The 17,354-nt window shown below is 45.1% G+C and overlaps 1 protein-coding gene across 1 annotated transcript; it reads right to left on the reverse strand.

Annotated features, from left to right (window-relative positions):
* Positions 1–5,882: 5,882 nt before the first annotated feature.
* On the reverse strand, positions 5,883–17,334 carry LOC142587683 (kelch domain-containing protein 2-like). Its single transcript, XM_075698854.1, has 10 exons — positions 17,092–17,334; positions 16,502–16,572; positions 14,651–14,872; positions 13,801–13,894; positions 12,977–13,045; positions 10,674–10,813; positions 9,656–9,768; positions 7,798–7,958; positions 7,420–7,466; positions 5,883–6,134 (listed from the first exon to the last, which is right to left on the reverse strand). Exons 1-10 carry the CDS (start codon positions 17,185–17,187, stop codon positions 6,002–6,004), a joined length of 1,146 nt encoding a protein of 381 aa, XP_075554969.1. The 5' UTR covers positions 17,188–17,334; the 3' UTR covers positions 5,883–6,001.
* Positions 17,335–17,354: the final 20 nt, after the last annotated feature.

Genomic DNA, 17,354 nt, shown 5'->3' on the forward strand with positions numbered 1-17,354 from the left:
GCACGAAGGAGCAGTCCTTCTTCAAGTAAAAGAAGTGCAAGTCATGTTTGTTTTGGGGAAGGGATGAGTTGTAAGAAAAGTTTACTTATTATGCGTGATTGCACGCACATCTGGTGTTGGCTTCACTTCACCACCGCCAGATGTATATCTGGCGGTGAAGTGGAACGACTGCTTTTTTTCTTCCTTTTACCTATCGTGACTTAGCCAGTGGTTGTTACTAAAACAGGCCTTTAGCTTCATACTGCAGCATTTGTTTAGCTTTTCTCAAATTCATATTTGGGCTGCCCCATTATTAGGGCTCACATTAATCTGGAAGAAAAGACGTCAGCACTGCCAGTAAACATAACTGGGCATAAAACAAGAAGACTGATAAAGATGAGGCAGACGCACTCATTCATTGTCATTACCACCCGGTTCATGACCTATCTGCCACAGCGTGGTTGTGCCATCAAATAAGCATTCATAAAATTCGTGGCCCATTACCCCTGAGTAGGTTGTGCCATTTCACTAAAGACCAACCAACCAACATGTGGAAGAAAACTTCATGTAAGACCACCCCCACAACTTGAGGCCACAACAATTGGGCAGACGACATGCTAGAACACATGTTGAGGCCACAACAAGATGCGATTGCCAGCTCTATCCAGTACATGGATGTTGAAAGCAAGCGTCAGCCTATCATCACAGCTGCTGGTGTGATCATGCTCTCCAGAATCGGTATTCTCCACTACTGTAGCAGTGGCAGAGTGGTTGAGAGGTAGAATTGCCAGTCTGTTGGTCGTAAGTTTGAATCCTCGCGGCACAAGGAAAATTTTTCTTTCTTTGCGATTCTCTTGCATGGATTCCAGCTACAGCCCTGGTGCACATCAAAATGACCAGGGCAGTGAGCCCATAACAGCTATCACTGTAGAAAAAAAAAATTGCATAAGAGCTCTACCATTCCACGTGCAGTACACTTGAGAAACTTCGCATTGCCAAGGACCATGTAATGAGCGATGGAACACAGAACTATAGGCATTAAGCGGAGGCTTTACCTTGACCTTTTCCTTATCTTTATATCCAATTTCCCTGTTCAAATACATACACATGAAACGCAGATATGCTCTCATTTTTGCATCATCACGCCGGCAGCTGTGATAATTGGCTAATGCTCGCTCAACATCCATGTACTGAATAGAGCTGGCGATCGCACCTTGTGGCCTCAATGTGTTCTAGCATGTCGTCTGTCCAGGAAGAGTAATCGCTGAACCGATTTCAACAAACGTTGCCTTCATGAGAGAGTTCTGAACTCTATGAACTGTAGGGAATGAAATATTAATTTAGGGCCTCGTAGGGTAACAGATATCACCAAAAATCTGTTGCAGAAAGAAAAAAAATGAAGCATGAACTCTTTACTAAGAACAGATACCGCAACTGTGTAAACTGCATTTCCTGGAGCATCTGAAGCAGACATGTAATGTACAAGCTGACAGCTCATACAACGTTGACAGCTCATGACAACGTTTACAAAGGCTTAGCGAAAGTCCTACTCGAAATATAGCGTTACATTGCAGAGTGGTATATAATGCATCAATTTTGTCCCATTATGTCGCCGTAGGTGCAGCAATGGCATCTAGGTGGATTAGTAGCTATGGCTTTGTGCTGCTACTAGGTCACGCCTTCAATTGCTGGCAGGGGCAGCCAATAGGATCATGGCTTTGACACATAAAACCTTTTTAGGTGGAGCTTACAGAATTGCGGTACTGTTATTTGTTGCCGAGTTAGGCGTAAATCTTTTTTTTTTGGAGGAGGGGGGGGGGGGGGGCTCTGCGTTTTTTTGGCAATGTGGTGGTTTAAATGAAAAATATGCTCCTTGTATTCAGTAGAGTTTACCTTTTTATAGGTAGCAAACCTAGTAAAGCTCAATGCAGGAGATGCTAAGCAAGGAAATTTCTCCCTTGCGTACTGTTCAGGTAGAAGCTCCCAAGATAAAGCTTTGTCTCGAGGAATGGGAAGACTACAGTGTGACAGCAATGAAGCTCTGTGTAGTTTAACCACGTCATGTTCTATTATCATAACGGAATGGGAAAGCCAAGGGAAGAGAAAAACATGTTTAAATGTGGCAGAGCACTAGTAGGCATTAAAGGGGGTCTATTGACACAAATGTGGAGTAATACCACAGTCACACATTGAACGACCATTGAAATAAAATATCATTGAAACCTGCGAGGCCTATTGGCTCCCTTTCGCAAGCTCGCATTAAAGAGCCAACTAGGCGTGTGGATTTCAGTTATACCAGGGTGTCTACCAACCGGGAAAACCAGGAGTTCTCAGGGATCTTGAGTAGTCTGGAAAAACACAGGGAAAACTCAGGGAATTTGTGCTTCTATCAGGGAAAATTAGCTGTAATTTTATTGAAAGGGTCGAAAGTCAAGGTAATGCTGGCTCGAGTAACAGACAGGAATCGTAATGAATCGCCTTTGACGACCTGTCGTTGGCTGGAGGAGTTGCCAGTGTACAGTCAACGACCGACTTTCCGGATTCCCGATAATTTGGACGGCTTCGCGGCACCACCACGTACCCATAAGTCAATGTATCAGAACGTCTTAAATTTCGAATCTAAGAACTCTTCGCCGTCCGATTTTCCGGAGGTTTCGCCATGACCGCAGGTCCGAAATGACGTTAATCAAAGCCACCATCGCTGCCATTTTGATTACCTTGCTGCCTGGAACCGGCACTCTCGCACGCAGGTCCGCTGGCAGCCGTAGCCACCATGGCCTGTCTCCACAGGAAGCATGATTTCTTGGTCAGTTTAACTTTGCATGACGAAATTGCGCGTTCTGTGACCCATGATGGTGTAGCCTTCTATCGGTGTGATGTTTTGTGAAGTGTTGTGATGACTTGACCTGATGCTTTCTTGTAGGTATTTATTTCGTGCAACTCGCTAATAAACCAGTTGGAAGTCAGCGCTCTGTTCCTTTATCTGGCCGGCTCGGCTTATTTCTTCCTTTGTATGTCGCACTGTGCCAGTTCCAGAAGGCAACGCTAGGCCTAGCTGCGTTGGCATTCAGCTTCTTGCCATTGGATGCCGTGTTTTTTATTGAAAGAATTCGCTTCTGTCAGCAATGGCACGGACTCCGCCTTTGTGGTGCTCGCGGTTGGCTTAGAAGCTTGGAAAGCACGGTGCGTTGCATAACGCCGGTTCCCGAAAGTCAGCTTCGCCTTCGTATACAAGTGTTACTTGGTGAAGCATACGCAAAAGTATTGCAGTGAAGCAAGCATGGGAAGGGGCTATTTCCATGGGACACACTATGTATTCCTTAATTACACACGCGTGCACCCGGTATTACCTGTCACAGTACGAGCACCGATACGCCTAAATACGTGTACCGGCAGGTCTTTAGAGCGTTTTCGAATGTGCCTGTGATGGGTTGAGTCCTTAAGGGCATTTATTTTTTCCAACTGGTTGATTTTTCTGACGTTCTCGCGGCCCCAGGGAGTTCAAAAAATCGGACGTGGACTGTGCAACTGACCAAGAAGATGCTTCAAGTGGTCTGTGGGGCGAACGAGTGGCGGAAGGAGGACAACAGAAAGGATCTACGCATTGAGGAATGAACGGAAAAGGAAGCTTGCTGCCGCCGTTTTGAAGGAGCTTGAGCTCAAAAAATAAAGTGTTGGCTGATGCCGAGATGCAGGTGTCCCTCATTCAAACGAAAATAAACTCTTTAAGCAGTGAAACACAACACTGAGGCGTCGTGCACGGGCTGAGATACTTGTCAGGACAGTTGAGGTTGACTTACGCGCTGTTGAGAGAACCTCAATTGTGACAACGTTCGGGCCTCATACCACCGAGTTTGCTATCATTTGATAGAAATAGCTCATATTCGAAAATACTTGCTTCTGTATGCATCTCCTTTTTATTCATGTTTGAGAATCTCTATTTCCAATTTTTTCAGACACTTTATTTGCTGTGCATTTTACTACCCTACTCCTTCTATTCTCTTTTTGAATAACAGACACTACTCTTTAGTATTCAAATTGGATTAAGTCGTTTTTTTTTAATGTTTTCGCATGCTTGAGAGTAACAGCATCGGGCGATATGGTTTCAGCCAATCTTGACATAGAACATAGTTCTGCATCACTCAGGGAATTTTGCAAAGGCACTCGGGGAAAACCTGGAAAACTCTGGGAATTTGGAAATGTCAACTTGGTAGACACCCTGTATACTATTTGGTTTCAACACTTGCTGCAAGCCAGTCTGCGACTGCCGAGAGAGGCCTTTTTGTTGCACCGGACATAAAAGACATATTTTTCTGATTCTTAAAGGGCCCTGAACCACCTCTGACATTGTTTTAAAGGTTTCAAATAAACAACTTTCAATAAATTGTTTGCAAATGCGGCAGCACTATGTGCCGAAGGGATGCCCCATATTTTATAAAACAATACCATGCTCCTCTCCTGGCCTTTCCCTGCATAGCAATGTGAACGAGGTGCTCCATGTGATGCCACCGGGGTTAAACAGTGTCGACTGGTCGGTCTACTGGGAACTACAGCAACTACATGATGATAGCCGACTGTGTGCTTTGAGAGTGGAAGGGGCTCGACCGTACTGCACCAGGGAACCTTCTATAAAGCTTCCATTCAGTCAGCTTCAAGCAGGGGGCGTCAAGGGGGCCAACAATGGAGGAGCTTTGCTTCTAGTGCGCCAACGCGACCCATAGCTTTCGCTGCACTGCGTGGAAGTTGGTGCAACTATGTGACGAAGAGGAGTGTCAGTGAAGAGAGTAACGAAGGCGAGCAGCCGCCTAGTTGTTCGTCAAATGCCCGAAACTTTGCTACTGCGACACCATTTCTAAAAGTTATTTCGCCAATATGTTCTTTGTAGGCTACTAGTAGTGCACGTCAGCCACTGTGTAACTAATTTTCAAGCTGATGGCAGTGCAGAGGCCTTTTAATGTCGCAAAGCAAGATGGGCTACAAAGGATGCCTTGGTGAAGAGCTCCAAATTAATTTTGACCATCCGGGTTTCTTTAATGTGCACCAAACTCCAAAATGCAACCGCTGTTGCCGGTAATTGAACCCGCAACCTCGTGCATAACAGCAGAATGCTGCATCCGCTGACGCACTGAAATGGATGAACATGTAAAAGAGGCCGACGATGAAGAGTTAAAGCTGTGAATATACTTTGGCAAAGCAAAAATGTCTGTTCTTCCTTATTGCTTACCTTTTATGCCAGAAACCTTAAATTTGTAAATTCTGCTGCTCAACTTCAACTGCTCAACAGCAAAGTTAAGCTGCAGTTGCTTTCCTGAGCATATATTCCATCTGGCAGAATGGTTAGGCAACCGTTGGACCATTAGGGTTGCAGAATGGGTGCAAAGAGAAGGGAAAGCACAGTAGAGAACGGCAGAAGACTACGTGGGCGATGAAATTAGGGAATTCGCGAGTGCTAGTTGGAATTGGTTGGCGCAGGACAGGGCTAACTGGAGATCGCAGGGAGAGGCCTTCGTCCTGCAGTGGATATAAAATAGGCTGATGATGATGATGATGTAGTCACCGAGAAGCTAAACACAAGCAGCTAGAAGCGAGAGTACCGAGGGGATCGATTTTTGTCAGGCACCACCATACGAAGCCAAGGAATGTGCGGGGGAAATCAAGTGTGGTTTTTAACCGAAATGTAGACATAATAAGGCAAGGGGAAAAAGCAGACAAAACGACAATGTGCTGCCGGTGGGAACCGAGCCCACACATTCTGCATTACGCTTGCGAGGCTCTACTATTTGAGCTACAGTGGTGGTTATCCTCCTCGTACACTTTCTTGCGTATTCAGGTATGTGTATTAGATCTGGCCCTGGGATAGTGCCAGTGCAACTCATGGCAATGGATGACAACACAACCAGACGTCTTGTTGATAGAATTTCTTTTTTTACTCTGCCTTATAAATTAGAGCTCTTTTTGTCAATTTTATATACAAGTTGATATTGCATCATCATTTCATGTGAGCAATGGTGGGTCTCGTCGTTCATGATCCATCGAGCCTGGAGCCCTGCGTGTTCCCGTGCATGAGGTATAGCGTGTCTCGGACAGATGGAGGCAGCGTCGGCCACTGGGACTGGAGAAGGTGCCTCAGTCGTAGAACTTGCTCCAGGCAGATCCTGCAGGCGGCAGGAATAAAGGGAGAAAAACCTGCACTACTGCTTCTCGTACGGAAAGCGTACATCGAATTCCTACTTGGGGCTCGAGTACACTCGAACCTCGGGATAGACTTTTTACATAATGTTGACGACCTTGTGTGCACCACTGGGTTCTCGCCACCACAGTCAAGGATAGATATGCGAGCGAGCATAGGACGCGCGTAGAAAGCTTGTGGACCACGTGTACTCTACTAAACATCTCATTTGGGTTTGCTGGGATGCTGTGCCATACACATTGCAGGGCGATGCTATGCAGCATACGTGCTAATGCAAGCTTGGTTCTCCGCAATGGGATGGGTTGAATATCTTGGCACGCTCCCGCACTTGCACCGCAAAAGGGTCGTTGACTAAGGTTAAATGAAAGTGGTGACAGATGACTGCAGGAGGTACAACTTTTTGTTGAGGCTTATGCCATTCTCGATTTTATCAAAGCAAAGCAAACTAAGAAGCGCGGCATGCTGCGGTATCTTGTGAATTGGCGTAGCAATCCTGCACGGTTGTCTAGCGCAGCCTAAGTGGCTTTACAAATGCTAGGGTACTCAGCCATACGAGTGGGTGAGCTTGTCACAGCTGCTGTTGCCTGACATATCGTCCTTCATAATCGGAATCAATTGTTATTGTGCATTATATAAGTACATTTAGTCACACAATATGTACAGAAGGAGAACTCGTAGTCAAAGACTGTAAGGGCGGGACTTCCTACTAATAGTTACAAACACGAAAGTAAGAATTATTACAGCAAACTGATGTGTACATGAATAAAATATGAGCATAAGTGCATAATAAACAATCAAACATAGGTATGAAAGAAAGAAAAAAAAAGGAAAGAAGATGCGTAAACATATATGCTAAGTCGTGTTTATACATATTTTGCAAGAATGTGCACAACTCTAATTTAAATCAACTTATGACAGAATATTCTTTAAGGTTGATGGGTAACATATTCTATAGCCAAGTTGAGGCGAAATTAGCAGGCAACAAAAAAATATTCTGTGAAGCAAATCTTGTAGGATTGACATATGGGGATCTAAGTTAATCAGAGATACTATTGGGAATTTTCCAGTGATGAATTAGTAGAAACGCGACTACTGTGGCCTACACGACTTTAGGCGAAACTTTGCCAACTTCCAGCATGAGTTGCGAGTGCCAAGTCTCAGCAGTAGATTTGCCAGCACCAAGCCAGCATCAAATAAACTATACTGGGGCTGGACAGCATTGTACTGCTGCTCAACCAATGTGAGCTCACCGGTAGAGACTTCTTGGCGAAAAGGATAGGGTGATGATCGTGTCCTCCTGCGAGGGAAAAAAAAGTCGTGTAAAACACCATGGACCACTGTTTCTACAGCAAGGAAAATCTTTGGATGAACCCAACAGCTGGCTACTGGTGGCATTATACTCACGTGAGCAACGATAAGAAACTTCTCAGCGTGAATCTTTTCATTAGGAGTCTCCCTCTACGCTGTCTATTATGTCCCTTGGCAAACACTAACTAGCCAAACACTGGTTACTTTCACAAAAATGCAGCTCGTCACCGCCATCAATCGGCACTGCAGATGCTATTGGTGAGCAGAGGGTGGTGGAGACCGAACCACGTTTCATGCCCAGTAAAATACCGTCGGCTTACCGCGTGGATGCCGCCACGCTGAAAGATGTTCCCCGCACAGCCACCAAATACGATGACCTCATTCTCACAGCTGAGGCAAGCCGAATGCCAGAGCCGTGGAGGAAGTTGCAGCTCCACACGGACCCAAGTCAGGGCAGGAACCACAAACAGCCAGCAGTCAGCTGCGATGGTGAGAAAATTTTGACACAAGGTCAGCAGCTTTTTGACAGAGCAGCTGCCTCCTAGCTGCTACGTGTTGCCAGTATCGTGAAATATTGGTCACAACAGACAGTGGCCACTTAAGTTTTGGGGGTGCTCGTCTCTCGCGTCCCCCCATGTTTGTCTTCCCTGCACGATAATAGCAGCTCGTGAAGGCTGGCTTCACCGCTTGACACACATGCAATGGTGGAAGTCAGTGTTGCAGTTATGCAGATGTGACAAGAGATGGCGTGAGCATTCCGATGCGGGTGACACCTAAAGGCATGGATAGTATAGGTGCAAAAGGAGTTTGCTTTCTTCTTTTCAGCAGCAGGAGGCTTATGCGTGCACACTAACTTCGAAACACAGTACTACCACTCCAACTGCATGTAATTGTCACCTCCCCCCCAATGAGCAACCTACAAGTTTGCTTTTTGGTGCTTCACAACTAAAAAGGACCACAAAACAGGATGCAAAACAAGAACGAACATCCTCTGCACTGTCGCGCTTAACCCACAGAATACCCCTCAAACTAGCACCTTACAAAACACTTTTCACTCTTCAACAGCTGTTGCCCGAGCAGCTTCCACAATGCTGGCGCTGAAGGAAGCTGCTGTGCTTGCCAGACCTTTTAACACGTGAAAATGATGACACTTGAAGCCAAAAAGAACTTATTTAAGTTTGTGTTAATATACTAAAAGCAGTTTTATTACTCATGCTGCTGAGTGTTTGTTACAGACATTCGCAAGCCTCTTTCTCTATGAATGCTGTTAGCACATACACTGCTCTAATGATGCAGCTAAATTTATCTGTGCTGCAGGCTAACAGAAATATTCATGAATATTATTTGTGAAATATTCATGTAACGAGTCTAAATTTTGGCTGCCACTATACATTCTGTATTCATATTCGTTCGAAATCAGTTTTGCTTTAAACCAAATGCAAACCAAAAATACTCAGATTATTTGTGTTGCTATGGAAATTGCAAACAAGCTCTGAAAAATCTGGCACTTTGTGAAAAAATCATAAACGTTGGCAGCTACACAAATTGCTCCAACAAGAAACTCTGAATGCTCCTGCCTTGAAAGTTTCAATACGAAAACATAACCGCTTCTCAAATATTTACTATTGATATTAGTACTGCTCTTCAAAAGCCAGTACACCTGTCAACTTCACTTGCTCAGCATGAAAACAAGCCCAGAGTTTTTTTTTTTCTTTCATTTGTATGGCAAGAAACCAGGCTCACGCTAGCTGAGGCCATTCACACAGGCTCAAGGTTAGAAGAGCAAGCTGGTGGCATCTTTCCATGAAATGTGTTGTATGTCAGTTTCAGTTCCTTCACAAGTCCAGTTTTAATTTTAGGAACCCTGCATGACTATTTGCAATTTTGGTTCTGTATCATCTTTGTAACAAAAAATGTGCGCACAAGTCATCGAAGTGATAGAGCACAAAGCTGCCGACAATGCACAGACACAATTGGTGAACAATTCACAGTGCACTGTTTTATAATGTGGCTGCGGTTCTGCAGAGAAGGGTGGTGTGGTCACTTTGCTCGGTTCATACTACAGTCAGGTTTGTACGAGCTTCTGTGGTGCCAAAGGAAACGTCTCGTCTCAAACTCTACCGCGTTCGCCAAAACTAGACGATGTACTGAAAACAGTGTTTGCGCACGCCCACTTACACAGTGGTTCCTCCGTTTGGCTGAACCCTCCATAGAGGACGATGCGGAACGGGGGAAGTGCCGTGAAACTGTGCCACGACCGACCACGCGGCTTCTCACCAACGGTGTCCAACCTGCAACAAGGATGCATCTTCTGTCACCAATGGCTGAGAAGAGAGGCAGCGCAAGGACTGTATCACACAACCTTGACATCAGCAGCATGCATCAAGTCTTTCTATCTGATCGCATCATCTATGCTGTTCAACATGTTGAATGCAAACTATAATCAGCTCAATGTTGCACTTTCGTGATGTCGGTAGGCCCCAGAGCAAAATAATTGTATTCGCTGAGCAGGGTGCCCCAAAATTTCTGGCCCGAACGAATGTTGCAGTGCAATACAGTTGTCTATTTTTTGGGGCCCATAAATGAGTAGTTATCGTGCTTTATTTCTGTGCCAAGCTGGTACACTTGCTTTCAGCTGTCCCCCCCCCCCCTTTGCTGTTCACAGTGACACATTCACCACATCGAATGCATAAAAACCCCAAACAATCTGCAGTGCTTTGCCAGCATAAATTGAAAGACCCCTCCATGAGGGGTCTTAAGTTCAAAAATTGCAAGCTAGTTGTCATGGAAAGCTCTGCTCTCATCAAAGGCTCTTTAGCATTTTCAAAGTGAAACGCTTTCTTTGGCTCTTGATTGTTTTCCTAGTTGCCTGATGGTCACACTTGGCAACGAAAACATTCTTTCTTTTGTTCAATCGGGCTATTCGCATACATTGACAATCATCGTTGATGGTTTCTGCACAATTTTTATTCAGAAATGCAACGAAGATGCTACCTGGTTTTTGAAAACTACTCCCTAATCTCAACCTTCCCAAATTTTAATAATAATAATAATAATAATAATAATAATAATAATAATAATAATAATAATAATAATAATAATAATGATGATGATGATAAAGGCCAGCATTTTTTTTCTTTGTCGTGCCCTTTTACTATGTTCAGCATAAGGTTGGTGAGGCTGCGGGCCCACTTACGTGCCGCTCCATTGCATAGCATCAAGGTCTAGCCGGTGGATGTCGTTAAGCCTGCTCTGCTGGTGCCGGCCACCAAAGATGAAGACAAGGTTGTCTATTTGCGCAGCTGCGTGAGCTGCTCGGGCCACCGGTGCTCGGCCCTGGAAATCAAATGGAACTCTCATATCACCGGAGAACTTCAAGCATGTAGGCACATATCTCATTCAAACTTTAGGTTTGGTTCAAGTCTCGTGCGACACTCCAACAATAAAGAACAGTTACAAAGCCCTTTCCCTGCACCACTTTTTCATAGTAGTAGCGATTATACAGACACTCCAGCTACAATCGCTTCGTTGGCGGCAATTTGTCCCGGGCAGCGAAAGACAACATTCTGCGTAAAACAAAGGCAGCGTTCTTTTGTCGAACATAGCACGTGCTGGAGCACTGTCGTGTGAACGGAGGATTCAACAAAGCAATTTACAGAAAGAGTAACGCTACACGAGGCCCTGGCCACAGCATCTGATGGTACTATAACCAGAGATGAAGAAAAAATGAGTACACCAGTGTGTCTCTTGTCTCGTCACATGGTGAGGCTAAAGACTACCTGTCGAGTGTACCTCAAGAGGTCCGTACACCACAGTGCCCACTGGGTTAACCTACGGAGCTAACCACTAAGTGTCCCCAGCAGCGTACCTCAGCGGGTCTACCAGGAAGCTATGGCTTTAACAACTGTCCTCCGACGGCTTTTGTTCAATTTTATATTTCAGGTAATGCAACCAGCTCACAATATAAACAGTTGTTGAATACATTTCAACTGCAATTACCAAGCAGCTGATGAACACAAGCTGCAAGAATTCACAATGTGCCGAGGAGGAACTCATTGCATTTTTTTTGGTCGTAGAGATTAACTTGAAGTTAGCTTAGATGGACGTCTTACTCCTCTGGAATACTAGGATTAAAGTTAAACTATGGAGTTTTACATGCCAAAACCACAATATGATCATGAAGCATGTCTTAGTGGGGGACTCGGGATTAATTTTGACTACCTTGGATTCTTTAAAGGAACACTAAAGGCAAATATTCAGTCAAGCTGAAGTGATACAATAATGCTAGAAAACATTCAAGGCATCAATATTATCAAGAACAGATCTTTTTTCGCAATTGAGAAATTTAGGTAAATGAAGCACACGATTTGAGACTCCACCGGGACATCCTAGTACTATCCCAATGACGTAGCAACATCTCAGTATAATTCTGTCACATGTACTCGACCACTGATAACAAAAATATAATTGCATTGCGTTATAACACAGAAGAAAATGGTACTTGTCTCTTTCTAATCAATTTTTAGAAAAAAGAACTCATTGGCATTGGTACATTTGACAGCGACGTGACAGGTAGTCGAAAGGTCATTTTGTCCAACTCCGCACCACCTGTGCTCTCATGCTTTGATAGTTTGCGTACTACGTAGTGCCACGCTTGTTCTGGCTCGCAAAGCTCACAATAAGGAAGCAACCACATGCACGTAATATTCAAGTGACAAGCAATGCAATAGATGGGCCTTGTTGTACTTGCTGTGGGACAACTACAGTAGAACTTCACGGATACGATCCCGTTACATACAATTTCGAGGTGCCAATGTTCGTGATCAAGAACACAAAAAATGACCCAATAGAGCAACGCTTATTTTTTTTTTTTACCAGTTCACACGTTCCCGGAAAAAAGAATTTTTCGGCACCAACGGTACACTGCCAAACTGTGATCATATGATATGTTTTTCGGCCTCCAGATCCCGCGTAAACAAGAAAATGCGCGAGGTGCACACAATCAAGAACAGTACATAGCCGCCTGCTGTGGCAGCTTCAGTGCAATACTTGCCCGGCCGTCTCACGTGAAAACGCTGGTGCTCACTCAGTTTCTTATTCTGGCACCAGCAAATCTCCGAGGTCGTCACACAATGCCTTCACATCTATTGCCACCAACCCTGTTGCGATAAGAATCTTCGCTTATCTGTATCACAGTGCATGGTGACATTGAAATTATACTGCATGCCTTTAATAGGTGATAATCCAAATGCGCCGCCATTCCCTGCTGCTAGCAGTGCAATGCGAGTCTCACATTTCAATCCTGTGGCATTCGGTATCACCCACCAGCTCAAATTCGTTTTGGTTTCCTGTTGCCATCTTAAAACACTACGCAACAGGTAACTAACAAAACCTCCAAAGAAATGCTGCATACGCTTTCAGAAAAATCGATCGCCCAATCTAATCTGATTAAACATTTCTGCTTAGTGCCCCACCAAGGAATCAGATTCAGTTACAAACCTTGTACATGGGCCAGTTCCAAGTGTTGGTGTGGGTGTTAAACACCACCAACTGGTTGGTCCATCCCCTCTGGATGAAATGAAAGCACAAGTGACCAGTCAATTACACCAGAAAGAGGACAGAAACTGAAGACACTGCTCAGAACAACAGCCTCCTGTCAGGGTGGGTTATATACAAACAAAAAACTGACACAAGATATGAAATGCAGAATTTAGCACGTAACATTTAGCTATACTTAACGCAGTGGACAAAGAGAGTCCTTTCTTTTGGCTTCTATCCCATGAGTTACACAAAACATCACCACGAAGGAGATGTGAAAAGGATCTGGGGTAATCAGTGGCGTTAAACTCACAGAGACCAATCAGCTAAGCAATGCGCGTGTTTGAATAGCGACACCTTCTGGCAAAATTCAAATATTTGAGAAATATGTTATTTAAAAAAGTGAATGAAAAACAATCTTTTCTCTGCTTCCCAAAACAGAAGAAGCAGCTTGAAGCAGAAGTGTGGTAAAAATTTTTAAATGAAAAAAGAAATGGATTTATACTTTCCTATGCTACTCAGAAGTCCATTTACTTCAACAGCTTGTAGATGAGCAACAACAAAAAAGCTCCAGAGTTCCAGGTTGGTGAGCTTAAGCGAGCCCACCTTTCCCACAATATGTAGATTCAAATATTCATTGTAATTACATGTATAATTCGGCCATAAGTGAATACACATTCAAGGTAAGTGATTATGAAATTCTTAAAGTGAATCTAAACTGAAACTGAAAGTATTCTATTGATATTTGAATACTGGCACAACCTTACGAAACAGTAAATGCTTACCCAAGGTGCTTGCATGTCATGGACGTAGGCAAAGTCTAGCGGCCTTTGCACTCCCGCACGTGGCGCCATGCCAAACCCACCGAACACATAGAGGCTGCAAATGCATGGACAGATGACAACACTTGTTTTCAAGCATGCTTATTCACACCAAACAGGAGGAATGAAACAACAGAGCAATCACAAAGGCTACACAAGGATGACACAGGTAAAACCTCCAGGTTCCGACACCTCTACCCCCTCGACCTGCAACTTCCTACTGCTACTTTTTAAGTGCAACTGTAGCTGAAAGCTAGAAACTAGGTTTGCTGTGTCTGTCCGTCCTCTCTGTTGTATCATTATCAAGTCAGCGTTGTTGTCTTTCTATAGTCGGGCCACCTTGCGAAAGAAAACTCTGCCCACCACCAGCTCCGTCATGTGCAATTGAGAGTTTGACAAGCTAACTACTGTGCTACCATGCAGCTTGGCCACTTGGCATGTGTCACTGCACCGCACAGTGACTCAGAGTGGTGGCGTCTGCGCATACACTTCGGAAACCACAGCGGCCAGTACTGCGGCGGACGAATGTGATTGCACAATTAAAAAAAAAAAAAAAAACTTATTCTTGAGAAGATGGCAGCTTCCACTATAACAGCCTGCTGCTGTCTCAGTAAACGAGTTCAGAGCCAGAGAAAGGGCTGGTCTGCCAATTTTTATTTTATTAGCTTTTAAAGCTTTTTTAAATATATATATCAAGGCAACTGTAACAATCATGGTGAGTAAGTTTAGTGACACTGAAGTGAAAAGGATGAGACGCAAACGGAAGGAACTGAAGCAGGCTGCAAAGGCTCATTTGGTTGCTCCAGTGTCTCACCAGTCCTGATGTGTCCAACCTGCTGTCTTGTCACAAGGGATCGGAAGGTTTCCCTGCGCGTCTACCAGCTCCCACGTGAGCGTGGTCAGGTCGAGTTGGTACAGCTGGTTGGTGTTGCGGTCGGCATGGAATCCACCAAACAGGTACATCGTGTCCCCCAGCACTTGGGCCACTGCACCCGAAGTGCCTGGTGGGACGTCTCCGGTCAGGTTACGCGGGGTCCTGTGTTAGGTACATGTTATGAAATGCAGTGAAAGTGTAGTTGTCACTATTGTTTCATTATTTATTTACCGTAATATGTTATGTAATGTTATGTAACCCCCTATGCAATGCCTGTAGAAGGGTCTTTAGGGTACACGAATAAAAAAAATTATGTTTGAAGGCACACATTATATAAAGAAAGTAACCCCTGGCAGCATTAGTAATAGTCACACAACCAGAATAAATGAAGTAAGCTCGCATAAAAAGACCATTTTTTTTCCACGCGAACGATTCTGCCGAAAATTTTGCATCACGATGGCAAAGAAAAATACTTTTTTTAACTGTATCAAAGGTAGGCTTCACTGCACATAGGTTGGTTTCACAGCACGTTTTGAGTTTTTTTATTTCCACATACCACTGTATCGCAAGATCGCTCCACTCAAAGAAGCAGAGCTCTCTGAATCATCATGCTTTCTTTGTCACACTATCTTGAAGCATTCACTCATCCCGTGAACGATGCCCTCTTGAAATAATAAAAAAATAAATAGACTTAGTTGACAACTTATTTTAGTAGGCATGTTAAGCCATTTGGTGTTGTACAGAACAACCACAGAACAGACGACGAGCACAAAACGGCGCTGGCCGAGTTGGGCTCGTCGTTCCTCTGTTTGGCAAGTGCATGCATGACGAGCTCAGCTTGTCCCCTGTCCAGAAAAGGTTAACAACACACATTTGAGTGCTAATTAAGAGGTTCATTTTAAAACATTCAGGTAAATCCTACTATGCCCACAACTTGGGTTTTATCATTAGTGGTTTTACCAGCATGCAGCGCATGTGACAAAAACTAGGGGAGTCGCGATGGGCAAGCCTCGATTCGAAAATAATGTTTTCAGCTGTCCACCACGCAAAGTTCATGGAAACTCTTTTGCGTGCATATATACAAACCAAAACGAATCAACCAACTTTTTTATTTGCTCTGCGCCTGTGTTCAACACACCTTATGAAGACGCTTCACTTTATTCGTTTCGCCTGCCTAGTGCGCGTTGGAGCAACGCGTTTCCCACACAACACAAGCAATAAGTATCGTTCGCCATGCTTCCCAGTACGACACGAAAGTGTTGCCGTGAAGCCAGCCTACTGTCTCACGCGCTCGGGCAGTTTCGGATTCGGCGAGACGCCTGCAGCCTCCTTTTCACTAACTCACCATCGCCAAGTGCAAAAAGGTAAACCCTGTAAAACTGCCTAACGCTTTCGTTGTAACTGAGGCGACAAAAAAAAAAAAAAAGGAACGACACACGCGAGATCACCAAATCGGAGAGTCGTTGGCACACTGCCAAATGAAGCAACCACATGGCGCTCGCGCGGCCGACTTGCAGATGCGCCCTTTAGTTTCGCGAGACGCCAGCCCGTGCCAAGAATAGCTGACAGCCCGAAATGGCCGCGTTTTCGAAACTGTCCCCTTTCCTTGTTGCCGACAATGTTGCAACGTGCTCGATTGCGGGTGTCACTGGCAATCCGTGGCCCATGGCACCCACCACCCAGTCCGCGTGCTTCGTACTGCTTGTCACGCGAGCATACGTAACGTCCCACGCAAGTTCGCGACAGACGTCATGCTGACACCGCTAAGAATTAAACGTTCAACTTTCTTACCATCTCTCGAGGAAAGTATCGTAAAACCAGAGCTCATTGCCGGGCAGGTACCTCGTCGATCGCTCCGTCTCCTGCAATGGTTCGCAAACACAAACTGTAAGCGCTCCTTTCCGCGGAAAGTGTGTGCAGAGTGCGCGCACCGAGCGCAACGTCGTCTAACGTTGTGCAAGCGGAAGTGCAATTCGTCAAGGCGAGGTCTCCGTTATGTAGTTAATTAAACCACGATGCACACAGCTAACCGCGAGCAAACTTCAGGTAGCGCTGCAACGGTACACCATGCATCAGCCGGTCGTTACGGCAGCATTATTACACATACCCGGGTCGTTCATGGTTTCGTGAAGACGGTTGACGGCAAGTTTGAACACGCTTGTGCGGTTAAGCGGGCTTCGTACGCTGTCAGAAGCAGCCGTGTCCACATCGCGCGGCGTTGCTGCACTTTCGAAGCGCAGCGATGACCAAAAGCAAAACATGCTCGCACAGCGATGGCTATTAATAAGCACGCATCGTTCGTACCAAAACAAATAAACACGAACCGCCGCTCGCTGCGGGAATCGCCGGCGTCGCAAATGGTCCTCCTCTGGTGAACCTACCCGGTAGCCTCCCCAGACGAGCACGCCGTTCTTGTATGAAGTGGCGACGTGCCCTGTCCTCTGGAGCGGCTTAGTAGCGCTCTCCGCGTTGCTCATGCTGCTTGTCGCGCACTGGCAATGTATGCGACGCTTTCATTTGAAGACCCTGCGTTTATCTCCGCACGACACGCAGGCTGCCCGACGAAGCTCTGCTGGAGACGTTCCTTTTACGCTCGATGAAACTGATAGCTTCTGTTGGCTGGGCTCTAATCGACTCGTGTTGG

This window comes from Dermacentor variabilis, chromosome 7, assembly GCF_050947875.1.
Source record: "Dermacentor variabilis isolate Ectoservices chromosome 7, ASM5094787v1, whole genome shotgun sequence".
Classification (NCBI taxonomy): Eukaryota; Metazoa; Arthropoda; class Arachnida; order Ixodida; family Ixodidae; genus Dermacentor; species Dermacentor variabilis.